Raw genomic sequence first — 19,428 nt, 5'->3', positions numbered from 1 at the left:
ATGTGTAACATGATACCTACACATAATTGCCATTGATATTAATGCACTGATCCCAGCACGTAGAAGGGAGTGGATGGCTTCAGTGTAGAAACTCCTGGGTTGCTTACGGATCCAGTTTTCCACGGTGTTCTGCCTTCCTTGTCACAGGTGAACCACTGACCTTTCAGTGATTGTTTTAAGGGGCCGAAGATATGGGAGTCACATGGAGAAATATCGGGGCTGTATGGAGGATGTGTGAGGACTTTCCATTGAAATGTTCTCAGCAGGTCGAGAGTTTTCTTGGCCACATGTGGCCTAGCGTTGTCCTGGAACAGAACTATCCCCTTCGAGAGCTTACCTCTGCGCTTGTTTTTGATGGCCTGTTTAAGCCTCAGCAACGTGTTGCAGTACCGCTTGCTGCGATAAATTTGTGAAGCATGCTTGCCTTCTGCGCGAAGAAATTGGATTACAGCTCTCTGCACTGACCTGGAGGAATCCATAATGCAGCCGTCCACACAAAAACCACTCTCGCCAACTGAGGAAACAGCAGGCGAAGTTGTTCGCTACACCTGCAAACTGGGACAAACACTGCCCCATCTATCGGCAATCATATTTACCTTCTTCGATTAGATACAACGCCGTTACAGCAAAGGTCTACTTTTCATTTGGGCATGCCTATTACACAATATATATTCTTACTTCTAGTGACTGCAAAGCTTATGGTTTGATAATATCCTATAAAATATGACAATATAAGACAATGGTGAGTGACAATATCTTACCTTTGCCTCGTTACTGACTGTAGGTTTGTTAGCAAACTGCACCTCTGTAGCCTTCAGGATTGTATTTTCTTCCAGGATCGTTGCCTGTGACTGATTATGTCCAAAAGGCTGCATTAGGAAATAAAATCAGTTCATTAGAAAAATATACTGAACTTGCATGCCATCTTTAAAAATAAAGTCAGAGCATCAATACAATTATTCAAAACTTCAGACTTTTCTATTTCTGTGGTCAGCATTTTTATCCATAACTACTGCTCCAACATCTTTTCACACACACCGGAATCTATAGATCTAGACTGTATACCTACTTATGCTTAGGTGAAGGAGCCAACTTCCACCAATCAAAAAAATTACAGAAATAAAGTAATTAATTAATTTAGTTGTTAATTATTATTATTATTATGTTAATTACTTCAATAATAATAATAATAGTAGTAGTAGCCTCATTATTATATAAAAACAATTATAGGAAAGATTCCCATTTCAATGTGGGTTTCACCCAAAAACATCTGCCTGAATTCCATTTTCAGTATGATTCTTCCTAATTGCAGTAACATAATTTTTTTATGTAGAAATTGTACTACTACAGTACTTCCAATAACAATTACCCTCTCTATTTTTGTTGTAATCTTCCTCTTATGAATAACCCTTTGGATAAGTTCAGATCAAGAATTATAAAATTCATCTAGTGCCACTTGTCAGAGCATACAATTCACATAAAGCAAAGACAATCTAACCAGCATGGGGAGAAATGAAAGAAAATAATTTGAAACAAATAATTCTCTGTTACAGCTATCATCCCAGCATTTGCTTGCACTGAGGCCAGTTGTATGGTTGGGACTTGTTCTCTCCAAATTTTTAGCCTGTCATCTTAACCACTCATCTTTCTTGTTTGGAGACACTTTCATGAAGCAAAGGGACAACATACTGAAATAATATTAAAACCAGGCACTTTTGATTAGCTTTACACCAAGGCTATTAATGATTGGATCTAAAATATGAGATCCAAAAATAGGTAATGTGAGATTATCATTAAAAAAACATGGAAGGAAGGAAGAAAGGAAGGGAAAAAGAAAAGAAGCAAGATCATGCTGAAAGTAAATGTGTGGCTGACCATAGTGTCCTGCTCTGAACCGAGCAACATAGAATTGTTCTTGTTTTCATACTCTTGAAACTGTCAAGTAAACAGAACACACTGTTTTTATTGAATTTGGTGGGAAAAGTGGGAAATTTTCCTGCCATGTTGGGAAAATGTTTTTTTTTTTAATCACTTTAACTCAATGTGCTCATCACGTCATCATCATTATGATTTATTTTTAGTTTTCTCCATTCGAAAATATATAATTTTTTCTAGGATAGGAATGATCTTAAATTCCATATCAAATGTCCTTTGACAGTCACATGCTCACTCCTCTCCTTAAATTTCTTGCCATCACATCTAAATGTTCATAAGATTTCTCTTTGAAACTCCTCACTGTACCGTTCTTTGTTACTTTCCACATTTAATTTCATACATGTCTGGATACTCTGTAATCTCCCTATTCTTGAAGTATTTGAGCTGGTTAAACATTTTATCATTACTGGGAGGGTGTTTAAAGGTAACAGGCTGCAGTTAATGTAGTCTCCTAAAGTCTGTTGCACAGAACACTGATATGGGGCATTCCATATGAAAGTGCCCAAGAACCTCAATTTTTAAAATTGAATGCAATGCTGTAACTTTATCCTATCTTGTGAGTGAACCATCTAAAATTGTCATTTGGATAAAAATTCAAGTACTATACATCATTAAGTTAGAAAGTAGAAGATATTTTACATATTATTAGTTTATTTTATTTTTCATTTACTTGTGTTTTGTATTGTGTTCCAGCCGTGACACCAAGAAACAATTAATTTCTCCTTTAACTTTTATATTTCCCCTTCAACCTCACTAGAATATTCAAAAGTCAATTCCTTCTCTTTCTTAAAAAAATTAATTTTCATCATTTGTGCTCACAGAAATTAAAATAAATTTCTGATTATTTATTTATTTTACCTAAAGTTTCAGATACAGTACTCAATGACCATTTTACACTGAAACAGTAACAGCAGGAAAATAACAACAACAACAAAATAGAGTACAAGATGGCACTGAAAACAAATCAAAATTATACATATATCGTTAACAATTTTCTAAAACTTTGTTCTGGCAAGGATATGTCCACATTCGGAGGCAGGTTATTATATGAGCAAGGAAACCTGTAGAAAAGAGACCGCTGTAGAAGGGAGAGCCTTGTATTAGGATTGTGAAAGAGCTTACCCTCCCAGGTTGGCCGTGCGGGGACGCGTAGATGAAATTTGTTGAGCAGAAATTCGGATTTAATTTTACCATTCATGATTTTGTGCAAATATTTCATTTCTGCTAATTCGCGACGAGTGTGTGGTGGTTAGATATTGAAGACAGAAATAATATTTGTTTTGTGAAGGTGCCTGAGAGAAGGTATTCTGTGGCAAGCAATGGCGAGGAAAAAGTTGAGAACAGAATCAATCCGGGAAAGATTTGTTTTTGAAGCCATGGTCCAGATAGGAGAGCAGTATTCAAGAATGGGGGAGATAAGGAATTTGTAAAATATGCTGATTGATGATTGGTTTTGGATTTCAGTGAACCTGTACAGAAGACCGAGAAGACGCATTGCTCTTTTAGTAGTGTTCGTAATGTGCTCATTCAAGTTTAGTTTTTCGTCGATGATAACTCCGAGATCTTTGAGAGGAAACTTTTTTGATGGGATTGTTTTCAAGATAGTAAGCAGAATCGAGTTTGTTCCTTCTTAGGGAAATGGCGAGGCAGGAGCATTTCTTAGGATTCAATTGAAGTTTCCACTGGCGACACCACACAAGTAGTTCTGTAAGAGCTTGCTGTAAGATTAAAGCATCGTGTTCTGATGAGATTTCTGTGAAGAGTTTACAGTAATCGGCAAACAGAAGTATATTTGTAGGGAGAGAGGACAGTCTGTCAGGGAGATCATCCATGTAAAGAAGAAAGAAAAGTGGGCCTAAAACGCTCCCTTGGGGAACTCCAGACAAAACAGGAAGAAAGCCGGAAGAGGTGCCAGGAAGGATAACATGCTGCTCTCGTGCACTCAGATAGTCTTGTAGTAAGGACAGAAATTTCCCATGGATGTTAAATCTGGATTGTAATTTATGAAGAAGGAGATTATGATTTATTTTATCGAAGGCTTTTTGAAATATCCACATACATAACGTTAAGCTGGGAATTATTTGAGATAGACTGAGTAGCATGTGAAAGTTATACCAATAGATTGGTCAAGCAAGAGCTGCCTGGAAGGAAACCATGCTGAGCAGTATTTATAAGGGGAGATGTAAACTTTAGCAACCTGTCTTTAATTATTTTCTCACAGAAAATGGAGAGAGGTGACAATAGAGAGATCGGTCTGTACGAATTAGTGGATTAGGTGAAGAGACAGTGTTTCGTCTGTCCCTCCCGTGACACAAAATTGTTCATTTATAGCTACAAATCTGGGAAGCATTTTAAGGGTAGTTATGTTTAATCAACAGTGTTAAGTTTCACATTTCAATGCACAGAAACTAAAAAAATGTTGATTCACTATTAGTAGAATAATTACTTTAACCTTTTGGAACTTGGTGCCCGAGCCAATTTTGAGCAAAATCCAGAGTTTCGATTAAATGAGTGTAGATCGGAAGCTAATTGCCCTTGAGAGATGAATGATGTACCGTTGTACGTGGAATGAACTACTTCCAAATTCTATTTTTAGACAATGCAGGGTAACTTTTGTAGCCACTTGTGAAACACTTGTGCTCAAGAACAAAGGTTTTACTTCAGCATGCCTCGAACTTTAATTCTTAGGATGCAGTTTCAACAACCTCTCTTCCCCTCCCCCAACACCCACGTGGAAAACATTCCTTTTGACCTTGGGTACCGATAAACAAACTTCCTTCAAATGCAGTATCCAGGGGTGAGGGAAACACATTGCTTTAGAACAACAAAGCCAGCCTTCCTTTGTCGGCAAAATTTTTCACTTGAAAAAAGATGCAAAAAAGGAGTCTCAACAACCACTACTTTCTTTCTTCCTTCCTTTCAGTTTTTTTAACAATGTTGGGCATCTCATACTTTCTGTAGTCATTTTCTTTACTATTCGTAAAAACAATTTAATTTTATCACATAGTAAACTAAAGAACCCTTGATACCCTTTATGAGGGTCACTATTTATATTTTGAGCCTTGGCAACACTGATTGAAGTTAGGTGCGATTTGACGTTTGCACGGAATCGTCTGGCATTATTGACCATAACGTACTTCAAATGTTTTGTCAATAGCTTCATTTGTGTTGTTTATGTTGCCTTGGAGATTGCGCGACAAGAATAAAATGAAATTAACTCATGAACATTTTCGTGCGATGATTTTTTACGATTTTCGACGTGGATTATCAAGACAAGAGTGCATCGATCAACTTACTTCCACATTTGGCGATGAAGCCCCATCCTTTGCCACTGTGAAACGCTGGTATAACGAATTTAATCGTGGCCGCCATTCGCTCACAGACGAGATTCGCGAAGGTCGTCCAAAATCAGTTGTTGTTCAAGAAAACATTGATGCTGTGCAAAACCTAATACTGCAAGATCGTCATGTGACATACTGTGAGATTGAGGCAACCATAGGCATTAGTTCCACCAGCATATATAAAATATTACATGATCATTTAGCTGTGAGAAAGGTATGTTCTCGTTGGATCCCACACAATTTGACAAAAACTCAAAAAGATGCTCGCGTCAATTAGTGCAAACAAATGCTCAATAAATACAATCGTGGTGCTTCAAAAGACGTATATAAGATTGTAACAGGTGACGAATCATGGATATATGCATATGAGCCGGAACGTAAACAGCAGTCGACTGTATGGGTGTTTCACGATGAACCCAATCCAACAAAAGTTGTTCGCGCTCGAAGCACATCGAAACAAATGGTTGCCTGTTTTTTTCGGGAAAACTGGTCATGTGGCAACTGTGCCTTTAGAGGAACGTAGAACAGTCAACTCTGAATGGTACACAACACTTTGTTTGCCAGAGGTCTTCAGTCAAATACGGAAAACAAACAAACGCCGTCGGATCATTCTTCATCAAGACAATGCCAGCTGTCACACATCTCGTCTAACAACCGACTTTATGAACAGTCAAAAAATCGAATTGATGGGTCATCCACCGTACAGTCCTGATTTGGCACCCAATGACTTCTTCTTGTTCGCGAATGTCAAGAATAAATTTTGTGGACAATGATTTTCGTCGGCGGAAGACGCCGTTGATGCGTTCAAAAACCATATTATGGAGGTGTCTCAAGAAGATTGGAAAAACTGCTTTGACCAATGATTCGAACGAATGCAAAAGTGTATTGACCATAAAGGAGAATACTTCGAAAAACAATAAAGCAGTTTTCAATGCCAAATTCCTGTTTTTTCATTGTTAGGCTCAAAATATGAATAGTGACCCTCGTACCATCAGGTGATCACGCAACACTACAAATTCATTAGGTTTAAAGCAAAAATAAACTTACCTTTTTACCATACAAACACTGGTAGAATATTACACCTACGCTCCAAACATCAACTTTAGAAGATATTTTAGGTGGGTTCTTGCCTACTACAAAACATTCAGGGGGAAGGTACCTGAAAGAAACAAACAACTGTGTCGTAACTGAAGAATAAAACATTTGGAACTTCTTAACCATGAATGAACTTTCAACTATTACTTTCAAAACACTTTTATTCTGATAAAATAATGTTTGACTACATGGCATCTTAATGATTGTCATGATTCTTTTGTAAGATGTTACACAATTTAACTTGAAACAACATTTTTGTCAATTTATTATTGTATGAATTCTCCTTTTATTACATCACATGAACAATAACAAATGACTGATCTTCTAGTCACCAGAGAAATAGAAATCCATAAGATAGACACTTACTCTCTCTCTCTCTCCCACACACACACACTTTTTTGTTGTTCACGTTGTGCAAAGTGATGTTGCAGGATATTCTTGTTGGCTGAAAAACAATGAGGATCCATTAATTAGTTCTAAAACTAAACTTACCAGTAAGTACCAGCCCCCTGAGACGTGAGGTCCATCCCATGGTCAGGATTGTAGTTCTCCTCATCCATAACCTTGCTGAGACCAAAGTCTGTGATCTTGATTTCCCCACACACATTACCTTCTGTTAGTAGAATGTTACCTTAAATAAGAATGTAACATCATAAAAAACTGAATGTAAGATACCTAGTGCATAGAGCCACATGTTTATGGTGGATCAAGATTTTGGAAAAAAAAACTGAGCACATTTCAGGATCAAAAGTAGTATATAAAAATGGCATTTTGGTGTTAAAATGGAGAAGATAACCAGAAACTGGATTTAAAAATTATATTTATTACATAAAATAAAGTTCTCCTTTCTAATAACACATTTTTATGTAGTTGTCAGAGTATTAAGTTTATTCCTGTATCACTTTTTGGTTCTCAAATATTTACAACAGAATTAATATATTTTCCATGATTTGAATACTGTATTTATGTATGTATAATGCATCTGTAATGCACACCCTGGTGTTTATTGGAAAAAGCAACAAACAATTATATCTTGTACATAATGCACAGTACAATTCAGGTTCAAGAAATGGTTTTCTTAGCTGTAGGTTGTAAAGCTTTTGCTATACCGAATGACATCATACCTATTCAATGAAACCTGTTGATATTGATTGAGTTGGTGTTTTAAGTTCACTTGATGCACAGTAAGGCTAACAGGGACTGGACCTACAGTTTAAAGTGAGATCCAAACCACTATGTGTCTCCATCGGGTATTGAACTTGACTCCTTGATTATCACCTGTTGCTATGTGAACCAAGAGGAGAATATATTTGGTCTAGGAATTAATTCGTGCGGTTGTGACACACACATTGAAGCTGTAGTTCAAACACAAAATACATAAATACCTTAAGAAAAATATTGTCCATCGCGAGCCACCACTTTCGCCCATCTGTCAGGCAAGTTACGGATTCCGTGGCGAAAGAAGTCCTCATCCTTTGAAGCGATCCAGTCAGAGACCCATTTCTCGATATCTTCTGAAGAAGTGAACCGCTGTCCAATCAAATCGTTATTCATGCAATCGAACAAGTAGTAGTCCGAAGGAGCAACGTCTGGTGAATACGGCGGGTGGGGTAAAACTTCCCATCCGACATTTTCTAAATAGGTTTTGACCGGTTTTGCGACATGTGGGCGAGCGTTATCATGTTGAAAAATAAGTTTATCATGTCTGTTCTCCCATTCTGGTCGTTTCCTGGCCAGAGCTTGCTTCAAACGCATTAATTGTAGTCGTTAACGTTCTCCATTAATGGTTTCACCCAGTTGCAGCAGCTCATAGTACACCACACCTTTCATATCCCACCATATGCACAGCATAACCTTTGCACAGTGAATATCTCGTTTCGGTTGTGATGTACCTGGTTCATCTGGCTTCACCCAAGCCTTTTTTCATTTCGGCTTCTCGTAATGGATGCACTTCTCATCGCCAGTAACAATGCAATGCAAAAACCCCTTTCTTTTCTGTCTTTGAAGCAGCAATTCCCAAATGGTTTTTAGTCTTTCAACAGCTCTGTCTTTCAATTCATGTGCAAACCATCATGTGGAAACCAATGTGACATCTTTTGAATCATTCCCATGGCTTTGAGGCGTTTGGAAACTGTTGTTTGATCAACGCCTAATGCTTCTGCAAGTTCTTCCTGCGTTTGACACGAATCCTGATCGAGCAATGCTCTCAATTCTTCATCTTCAAATTTTTTTGGCTGTCCAGGTCGCTCTTGGTCTTCCAGGCCGAAATCACCACTTCTAAACCGTGCAAACCACTTCTGACACGTTCGCTCAGCTAGCACATGGTCACCATACACTTCCACCAAAATACGATGACTTTCGGTAGCACTTTTCTGCATGTTAAAGTAATGAAGCAGAACACCCCGCAAAAACACTTTATCTGGCACGAACTGCGCCATGTTCAGTCGACTACAAAATGCTGTTGTTGACGCGTCAATCAACTGCCCTATACTACGAACGATGGGCGCTGACAGGAGTTTTCAACGCATGTGTGGCTACACGGAACTGTGGGACGATACGCTCGTTACGCCATCTCTTGTCCAGGTGCACAAATTAATTCCTAGACCAAAATAGTATTGTGTACAATGAATCACCAACCCAAGCCACCTCCCCCCTCTCCCTCCACTGTGTTTAGCATCCCAAAGCATTCACTTCTGTAACCACCTTGTTTATTCCGTAGTAGAAGAAAGCAAGATCAAAATTATGTTATGTATTTGCACAGCCCTCAGGAAGTTATTTTCAATTATTTCTCACCCAACGAATGCTGCTGATACACATCACATGTGATGGGAGGTGCATGCTCAAATTCTGCCAGAACCCACTTTTCTCAGTGTCCTAAAAAGTTCTGTTACAAAGTGAAAAATCGTGGGAAATGGCCATTTCATTTTTATAGTGTTCTTTAAAAATTGTTATTACTAAAAGAAATCCAACCTGGTAATTTGTATTTGCGCCTGTTGATATGTTATATGCAGTGACAGTGAAAACGTGAGTGGTTTTAATGTGGGCTGTCAGTTATTCCATGCATAATACGCACCAGTTTTTTTGGGGGCAAAAATTTTAGGAAAAAGTGCACATTATACATGATTGATTTAGTTAGTGTTTTAAGTCCACTTTATGCACAGTAAGGCTAATTGGGAATGGACCTACAGTTTAAAGTGGGATCCGAACCACTATGTGCCTCCACCGGATATCTAACCTGGGACCCTTACTTTATTGATCAGTAAATACGGTAACTCACAGGATAATTCAGACTTCAGAATGTATCTCGTTGGTAAATAAACTTGCCTTGATTGATTTCCCCCTTTATACATTTTACCCCTTAAGTCCCAATGAAGCAAAACCTTATACAACTTTCCTGGATTCTACATTTTTCTGCATTATTAGTTCTTTAGTCACAGTCTGCTGAAAAGCACATACAGTATTTGAGGTTCCACTGTAGAACTATTGTTTACGATAATTTTGCATTTCTGTACACTGCCTTTACAGAAAGTTGAAAATGTATATTTGGGTTCCACAGTGTGTGCTACAATCAAGAATGGAAAGCTTAAGAGCATGTGTCGCTCACCATGTTATCACTAGACTGAGGATTTATATTGGAATATTTAAAAAAAAAAAAAAACTGGTTTCTTAGGGGCTTTGACCAAAAAGCAAGTACATGTACATGAAACCACATTTATATTGAATATTTTGTTGTATATAAAGTGCACTGTTACTTTCTTTTTTGGTATATATAAGGCTTACCAACTTAGAAACTGGCTTGTATGGATATTCAAACATGAACAGTCTGGGAGAGGACTGTGAATTGCTGGATTACGCAGCAGCTACCATTATTTAGTCACATTATGTTTCTTGAGCTCCAAGATGACTAATGAAAAAATGTCTTCTCAGTTTAAATGTATGAAAGTGGATCGACTTCAAGTAATGACTGCAGAAAAAGGTACGAACTCAGATTGTCCTGCTGGCAATGGTTACTGCTAGGAAATCTTGCTTTGAAAGGTTTGTTACAAGGAGACAAACATTCTAATTTACTTCACTATTCAGTCAGAATTAAGAAACGACATCAAAGGCTTCACATGAAATTTCCTACAGACTAGTATGTACAGATACATGCAAGAAATTAAACGTTGTAAATTTAAAAGAATCAGATTTGAACATTGCAACATGGAGTTATTGTAAGTAGATTTTACATAACAGCAAATCAGTAAATCGGAATATTACATCATTCCATTTATATTGATTTCAGAATAAACTAGTGAAACGGTCAAAATTAGTGGCTTAGCTAACCAAAATATGAAAAACTGACCAAATGCTAACTAATTACTGATGAATTTAATTGACAGCTTAGCGATAAATTTGCATTTTAAAGGAAAAACTGGAATTCCATTCTTTTATTTATTTATTATTATTATATTATCTGGTCTCCAAATCCTTAACCCTTACAGCCTTTATTTTTTAATACAAAACAAATATTTTTATTAGGATGGGGCAGATTAATCAATACTCGATAGGTAGGTATCACCCGATATCGGGGTCATTCCACGTTAAATCACCTACAGCAGGTTGTTTCATAGTCATGGATTTGCTTCATTTCTTTCTACTGATAGATACTTGGTCCAATGTAACAAACGTGTAATATTAGACTTTTCCAACAAATATGTTGAAAGTTACAAATTTTTGAAAATTTGAAGACATTCATAAATTGGCTGGACAAACGAACGCACTACATGATACAAAATATGCCATATCTCGGAAACTACGTGGAATATTGCGACGATTTAGGTATTGTTGGAAAAGAGAAGGACAGTCCTAATAGAAAATACATGTGTTACCATTCTTACATGCTCAGAAAGTAGAAAAATCTCTAAATAAAATAACATGTTGTGATGAAAAAACACTCCTAATTTGGGTAATTATTTGATAGGGAGTCCCAGGATTTACCTGAATGAAAATTGTTACAACAGTATAATCAATACATGTTCAACATAATTTTAAAAAATCAGAAAAGTAATATTGTTCATAATAAAAATATCACAGTATTCAATGCATGAACTATTGTTTCCACTGGCACACAGTTATATTTTTGAAAAATGACCCTAAAGCACTCACAAATTACCCCTAATGTGAATACACATAATATTATTAGAAATGTTGGGAGAAGCATTACAGTGATGTTTATCCACTTTTGGCTCACAGCAATTGTACTAAGACCAGAGTTTTTGTCTAGAATGCATATGGGTTGGTTAATACCGAATGGCCCATCACTGGCTGCTTGACCATTTTTAAAAATTTTCATATTTTTGTTGTTCTAACCCCTATGCAAGGGTATTTCAAAGCAGCACTATTTTTTTCTAAAACTTGACTTCCTTTAAAAATGGTGGTCAATTTATATTTCATGACTTCAGGTATTTTTGGCCTTTGCAGATAGTTCCGATAATTATGATAACTCAGCTAAGAAAATTGATAGAAAGCTGTGTTGAAAAACATTGTAAACATTGTTTTCAGTACATTTCAAGCTTTATTTTATGTCACGTACTTTTTTGCACAATCTCAAATGAAAATGGCTGAAATTTAAGGCCAAAACTAATGTTCAACTTTGAAGAAAAATCAAAGTTTAGGTTTTTCCTTAATAGGGAAGTAATGTCAAATCAGAGCTGTAATTTTTTTTAGAGGAAACATATACGTCCAAAGTTTCAGCAGAAAATATTTGAGCTCTGCTACTGGTTTCCTCTTTCCTTTAGTTATGGCTCTTTGAAAATATTAGTTTTTCATTTTTTCGAAATTTGAGCCCCTATATCTCTGGTAGAAATTTGATATTTACAGCACAAAGAGTAACTGTAAAAAAAAAAAAAAAAATTGAGATTGATATTCCATGGATAACAGGGGGAATTTGGGCAAGAAAGGTAAATTTATGTTGTTGGTTACAAATAAATTTTTCCTTTTAATGAACTCATGCAACTAAAATTATTAATCAAGCAAATGGCAAAGTAAGTCCGTTATACCGAACACAACTCCAACTGGCGGTTGACCTCGATGGCTATTTCTGGTGCGTCCTGTCCCCCAATCATTTTTCGGGGACGTGTGGTCCAATGGGTGTCAACAAACCCAGTTGCGAAGTAAAAGCTGAAGAGATCACATCGCTCTCCAGAAGCAACGTTGCCAAGTATACTTCTGTTTTTTATCAGTTGTCTTTATATGACTGTGTGTCCACCTGCATTCCGACCTGTGGGTGATTCTTCTCGAAACTTCATCGTGCAGAACCACGTGTGCAGTTTAACCTGCTTATTTCTGGTGTTGACCGAGAAAACTATTTCTCGCTTTACAGTATGTTTGGCAACATGTGGTATACCCAACCCTCGGTACCTTGCAACTCGAAAATGCCCGATCTCAGTCGAAATGGAGTTGCGTTTAGTATAGTAGCTATTATGAATGAAAAGATGTGTAAGGCAGAGGTTTGTCTGAACAGGTTAAGACATGCAAGTGGAATGCCATTAGTGGGAAGATTCAATCTGCCAAGTGTGAAGCCTTCACGGACACTTCTGTAACAATCCCATTAACTTTCAATGCGATCATTACAGCCCAGAAGCGTTCATGGAGAACCTTCTCCCTACGCTGCAGGAAGTTATTGGTGCTAATTTAAAATATGCAACTGCTCCTGATTCCCAACACAGGTTTGGTTCTTCCCGAGGCATAGGCACGGTTGTTAAAGGTCTAGGAATTTTAAATAAATTCAATTCCGGTCCAGGAGAGAAAATCAGCCACAGTAAATGGGTTCGCGACCGTAAAGAACTCGGTCCAGGAACCTTTTTCCAGATCAGTTCAAATACAGTCCATGAACCTTTTTCCGGATAATTTAAATGCAGTCCAGGAACCTTCTTTACGGATCAGTTTAAATAGGGTCCAAGTTCCGTATTGAAATGAAACAATATGCAACATGGATCGAATTTAAATTCTGTGAGAAAAACAAGTTCCGGTCCTGTTATGGAACCCAATAGAACCCATTAGAATGTATGGTTTCTGAATCTTTAACAATCCCAGTGTTGTTAAAGGTTTTAAATAAATTCAATTCCCATCCGGGAGAGAAAATCATCACGTGTAGATGAGTTCTAGTCCATAAAGAACTGTTTTATGTTTAAGAGTTTCAATTTGGTCCAGGAATCTTATTTCTGGCTGAATTGAATCCGGTCCAGGAACCCTTTTTCCGGATCAATTAAAAACGGTCCACAAACATTTTTTCCAGATCAATTTAAATACGGTGCAGGAACCTTTTTTCACTGAAACATTACGCAACTTGTAACGAATTTAAATTGTGCGCGAAATCAAGTACCGGTCCTGCAGCAGAAACCAATAGAACCCATTAGAATTTATGTGTTCCTGGACTTTTAACAGCCCTGGTCGTAGGTTTGATGTTTGTTGGAGACACATCGTGGTTCGGATCCCACTTTAAATTGTAGGGCAAGTCTCAATAGTCTATATGTGCTCAAAAAACTCGAACTCAACCCCCAGGCAGGTTCGCACGGGTCTCCTTCTCTCTACACTAGGGAAGCTCTAGTTTCCAGTGCAAACCCTCCCTTTTCACCTAACTGTTTTTTCAATGGGGGAAATAGGCAACGTCATTGCTCACTTGCAGGGTTGCCTTACCTACTCATCACAACTGGCACTCGAAACAACCAATCAGATGGAGGTATTCTTGGAATCTTCCCACGCTACTCTGTTAGAGGCCGGGAATAATGCCGGCCCTGTTTTAACAACTGAACAATTTTGTAGCTAGGATTCCGTCCCAAAGCAGCCCACATTTTGATTGGTATGCTACACCTACGGTCCCTTTAATTGCCTGGGAAGTACAGTGTTCAAGAAAGGAGAATGCCTCATTCCACTCCATGTTTTCAATTTCGTGATTCACGCTGGAAGATGATGGAAATTTGCACAGACGCTGCTACCCCTTGCTGTCACATTACTTCTTTTGCTGCTCGGATTCATTCAAATTCTCAAGGTTGAAGGATCTCAAATCTTTGTGGTGGAAATGAATGATCTTGCTTAATAAAAGTTATTTTTAAAGTTAAGTGAATGATTTAAAAAACATTTTTCAAGTCAGAATAGGGCTTTTAGGCATTTATAGGAATTTATAGTTCATTTAGGCATTTATAGGAATTTAGGTTCCATAGAATTTCAGTAGAGGGGTGCTGTGTACATGAAACACAATAATCACTAAATAGCATACGTCTAGAACGTAGCAAAAAAAAAAAAAAGGTATGGACATAGAAATCCATTCCCTAGTAATAACTATATGGTATTTACGTACGCTGTGCAATGTTTCAATATATTATCCGCAATAAAATTGCAGTTACAGATAGCTAACAACTCCATGAACAAGTTGTAGGGTTGGGTCCAATTTTAGTGCCTTCTTTTACTGTACTTTTTTGAAAACTGACTTTACTGTCTGTATTCTGTAGAACTGCATATGAATGGCTTATTGCAGAAAGGGACCTGAGTCACATTTTTGAGGTATGGGAGTTAATGGTATTTTTGATTTTCCTAGTTACAGACACATCTTTTAGTGCAGAAATGACGTCAGTCATACGAGACTATAGCCAAGAAAATGCACAGTAAAAAGTGTACTTTAATGCAGAAAGGTACCTGAGTCACTGACTCGGGTCCTTTTCTGCAATAAACCTAGCCGTATTTATACGTTGTACGAACTGTGTACGCTAATCTGTAATGCAGCTTGGAGCGGTAAAAATACTGTCAAACTTATTGACACCAGTAATATTATTGGTCTCCCAACGTGGTGACCTCATGTCTACAAAAAAAAATGCGCCATCTGTGAAAACTACCATGTGTTCCTACAAGAATAGGCAGTATTTTCAGATTTCCAAATATCATTACTTTGAATACTGTGTTGAACATAAGGGTACTGTCAAGGTTTCCGAATTCATTAAAGCTTTCACATCTTACACCTTCTATCTGTCCAAAGGTGCAAGAATTGTAATTCCTACGCCACGTACGTTCCCAGTTGCATTTATGACGATCAAGCTTACTAAATTGAAGGACATATGAACTGCCTTGTCGTATGTACAGACGATGTCAAAGGATTTTATGAAGATATTCTTCAGTGGCCCACTACACACGGCAATGAAACAGACTCAGATGTAGAATAACACATGCATGTATGAGCTCGTACATTATTATACTTCAAACACCGACAATAAAGTCCAGAAAGTGCAATGCACTGTAATTTTTCCGAATCTATAATTTTCTGTTGCATATATAACATAACTTAACCTAACCTAGCTTCTGTGGCAACGACAAACGGGTGTTTGTAGGATATTTCTCGTCTTATTTCTCAAAGTTTCCACTTTTATTGCAGAAAGGTACCGGAGTCACAACTTTTTCATCTCCACTGTGTCTAGCAGCATACTGCAGGGGGGTGCATTGAGGGTTGCAAAATTAACTATTCATTATGTTGAATATTTGAGCCAACAACGGCACATTTCTTTCTTACGCTATCAATATTATACGATTTTTCTTGTTTTTCTCAGAATTGTGTAAAAGTGACTCAGGTCCCTTTCTGCAATAAGCCATTCATATGTAATTACTTGTAATATTAATTTCTATTTTTAGTATTTTAGTGCGAAGATGGGGATGAGTAATGATGATGAAATTGATGAATGGGCACTCACAAACATCCAAGCCCAGGCTGGGATTCGAACTGCGGGAACCCTGGCATCGTAGAGCGATGTGCTAGTTATCACATGATTCATAATAAAATATAAAAGTAGGTAAATCAGCTAAGATTTGTTGTACCATATCTGTACCATATCAATCTACCAGAGTTCACTTTAAAATATTCATAAATTTGCATGTGATTACAGTATTCATATTTACCTTTTAATTGAAACACAAAATGTGAGAAATTATGTGAAATCAAATGCCAAGTGCTTGTAGATACAATGCTCCATGGTCTGTATTATCAAGTGAATTACGCAAAATCTAAGAACGATAAATTCTGCTACAAAGTTTGGGGTTCTGTATACAGGAATAAACTTAATAATACTTGAATAACTACATAAATATGCTCTTAGAATGAAAATTTTATTTTGTGTAAGTGCAGTACAATATAATGTTAGGTATAGTTTTTAAATCAAATTTTAATACTTTTTTTCACCATTTTGACACCAAATTCTTTATATTTTATTCACCATAAATATGCATCCCTACACTTGAGACAATCAAGAGTATTAAAACAGAAGTCAATTTACTTTTTCTCACAATACTGGCACATAATCAATGCACAATTTGCAAGATATTGAGGATAATGAAGGTATTACATGGCATTCTGTGCACCTCCAAGAGAAATTCAGACTCTGGAAAAGCATTTCTGATTAAATTTGAATCATAATATTTTGTATTAAAACAACTGGTATTAGACAATACTGAAAGTATAGGTACAGTCTTACTTTAAATATAATTTACCTAAATAAATATAATCATATGCAAAAAAGCATGCATTGAACAACTATACACGTAACGTTAAAAATAAAATGGCTTACATGCAAATTATGGTCTGTACTTGTCACTTACCAGGTTTAAGATCATAATGTATGACTGGAGGTTTAATCTCGTTGAGGTACTTCAGTGCTGATACAACCTGCATCACAATAGATCGTGCTTCCCTTTCTGGGATAGTCTTATGCTGTGAGCAAGAGATAGATTAGTCAAATTTCACAAGAAATACAAAAAGAAAGGTAATTTAAAGAATGTACGATAAACTGCCAAGTAGATCAAACAGAATGTTACCAGGAATATTCTACAGGGTGTGCATAAAGATCATATACCCCTATATTTACACGAGTAATGGAGGGCTATACCAGCCTTGCTTGTGCTGGTGACTTTTACACGACCTTGGCAAATGTTTTCCCATTGTCTCAAGATGCTGTCTTCTATTGGCCCACTGCATTTTTGAGTTCATTGTTTGAGAGTCGGAGCACATGGGACTTGAAGTGATGGCTAACACAAGTGATTACACAATTGAGGTGCTCTTGGTGGCCTGTGTGTGGATCCATGCACATCAAGTTAACAGAAAATCGATAAAAAATGCTATTAGCTACTTCATTGTGCAGTTTGGGGAAAAGAAACACTGCATTTCTTCAAAGAAGAGTGCCATCCACCTCATGTCATGATCTGGACTGGAATGACAGCAATGCAACTGTTGCATTTTTTTTTTACTGACTTTGTTGATACTGTTAGTTATCACCAAATGATCCAAATGATGTTCGCACTTGTGGCCCATCTGAGAAGTGTGAGACATGGAAATTCTAAACAGTGTATGATTTCAGCATGATGAGGCAACAGCCCACTTTGCATTGGTTGTTCAATGGCTGGTGAACACAAGTTTTTCAATCGCTGGATGGAAAAAGGATTGGACAATTGTCCTCTTCCATGGCCTCCAAGAAGCTTTGATCTAATGACCCCGAATAATGCACTCTGGGGTTTGATCAAGGATTCAGTGTGGAAGCACTGTAATTTAATAAACAATAAATTCAAAGCTGTGGTATATGCAGCCTTCCAGAAAGTGGCCCCAAGAATGTTGGCTGTATCTAGCAAAGGGACATGTATAAATATTTTGGATTTCTAAGAGGGACATTCTATCTTTGTGATAATTATATATATGTGCACACCCTGTAATGTGAAAATTATATATTTTATTCCGCAACAAACCTTTTTTTAAAAATATTGGGCCTCCCCGATGGTGTAGTGGTTGCGTCTTTGCTTTGTAATAAAGTGGTCCTGGGTTCGATACCCGGTGGAGGCACAAGTGGTTCGGATCCCACTTTAAACTGTAGGTCCAGTCCCGATTAGCCTTACTGTGCATAAAGTGGACTTAAAACAACAAATCAACCAAATCAATCAACCAACAACTTTTTTTTAAATACTATACAAACACACTTGTCAAAAATTGCTGGCATACTACTGCTGCAGGTTTCTCATGTTAATATATTAATGGCAGTAGCTCTATGTAACTGAAATTATAAATTCATGAATAGCCACCAAAAAAAAGCAAAAATAATAATCTGTCTCCTATAGATAAATGGCAGTTACTTAATTCGCATTCAGGTTTTGTGACAAGGTGTAACAGGGAATGTTGTCCAAACTCATAAGAATAAGCAAAATGGCAAATCAAACACACACACTACCAAGACCTCTACATCAACTTCTAATTACATTGAAATTATTCAGAATATTTTTATTTTTTTTTTGTTTCGTCGATTAAGTATTTTCACCTTTTTATACATTATAAATCTCTAACTTAAAACCTGAACAAAAAATTCCAAATATATAAATATATGACCAATTTCCTTCAAATATAATATGAGGATGATGCTCATTAACAGAATCATCTTTGCCCTAGGAAGTTCTATAAACTACTATGACTTGAACCCAGACCCCGCCCCCACATTCAGACCATGCATTTACTTGCACCAAGCAGTACATCTGCATGGCATAAGCAATTCACAGAGAATTTTGAATACAAAAAATCTTGTTAAATATACCTGTATTCTCCAATTACAAATCTAAACTTTCATTCAAAGACTCACCTGCTTGAGATAAAAATCCAAGTCATGGCCATCACAGTATTCCAACACTGTACAAAAGGAATTTGCATCTATTTCAAATACATCGTAGAGTTTAACCACCCTTGGATGATCTAGTGATTTATGAATGTTGTATTCCCTCAAGGCATGTCTAAATAAAAGAGAAATACATTAAGATTTACTTGCACATTTTTTAACAATGTTATCTGAATTATGTACAAGTTATAATTATGGATGAGTAGAGGATTCTACATAAAATATTACTTCAAACAAAGAGGAATGTTCTCTGACACCTCTGAATTTCCATTGTATCCACCCCAACCTCCACACACGAAAAATTGACTTCTTTACGTACTGTATTTTCAAATACAATTCCAGACTACATTTGTAATACTTAAACATACTAATAAAAGCATATGATGTCTTCA

The 19,428-nt window shown here is 36.8% G+C and overlaps 1 protein-coding gene across 7 annotated transcripts in view; it reads right to left on the bottom strand.

The window, feature by feature from the left end:
- LOC145986448 (serine/threonine-protein kinase tousled-like 2) overlaps positions 1–19,428 on the bottom strand; it is a 160,268-nt gene that overhangs the window by 6,636 nt on the left and 134,204 nt on the right. For all 7 annotated transcript variants that reach the window (XM_083120470.1, XM_083120471.1, XM_083120472.1 and 4 more), the window contains 5 exons: positions 19,004–19,151; positions 16,989–17,100; positions 6,864–7,002; positions 6,324–6,435; positions 762–869 (listed from right to left, as the gene is read on the bottom strand). In XM_083120470.1, coding sequence (XP_082976596.1) covers positions 762–869; positions 6,324–6,435; positions 6,864–7,002; positions 16,989–17,100; positions 19,004–19,151 — 619 coding nt within the window. The remainder of the gene's footprint in view (positions 1–761; positions 870–6,323; positions 6,436–6,863; positions 7,003–16,988; positions 17,101–19,003; positions 19,152–19,428) is intronic.

The sequence above is a fragment of the Lepisma saccharinum genome, chromosome 4 (assembly GCF_977018435.1).
Source record: "Lepisma saccharinum chromosome 4, izLepSacc3.1, whole genome shotgun sequence".
In the NCBI taxonomy this organism is placed as follows: Eukaryota; Metazoa; Arthropoda; class Insecta; order Zygentoma; family Lepismatidae; genus Lepisma; species Lepisma saccharinum.
The sequence above is the reverse complement of the archived record's forward strand: the minus strand, read 5'-3'. Positions and strand labels throughout refer to the sequence as shown.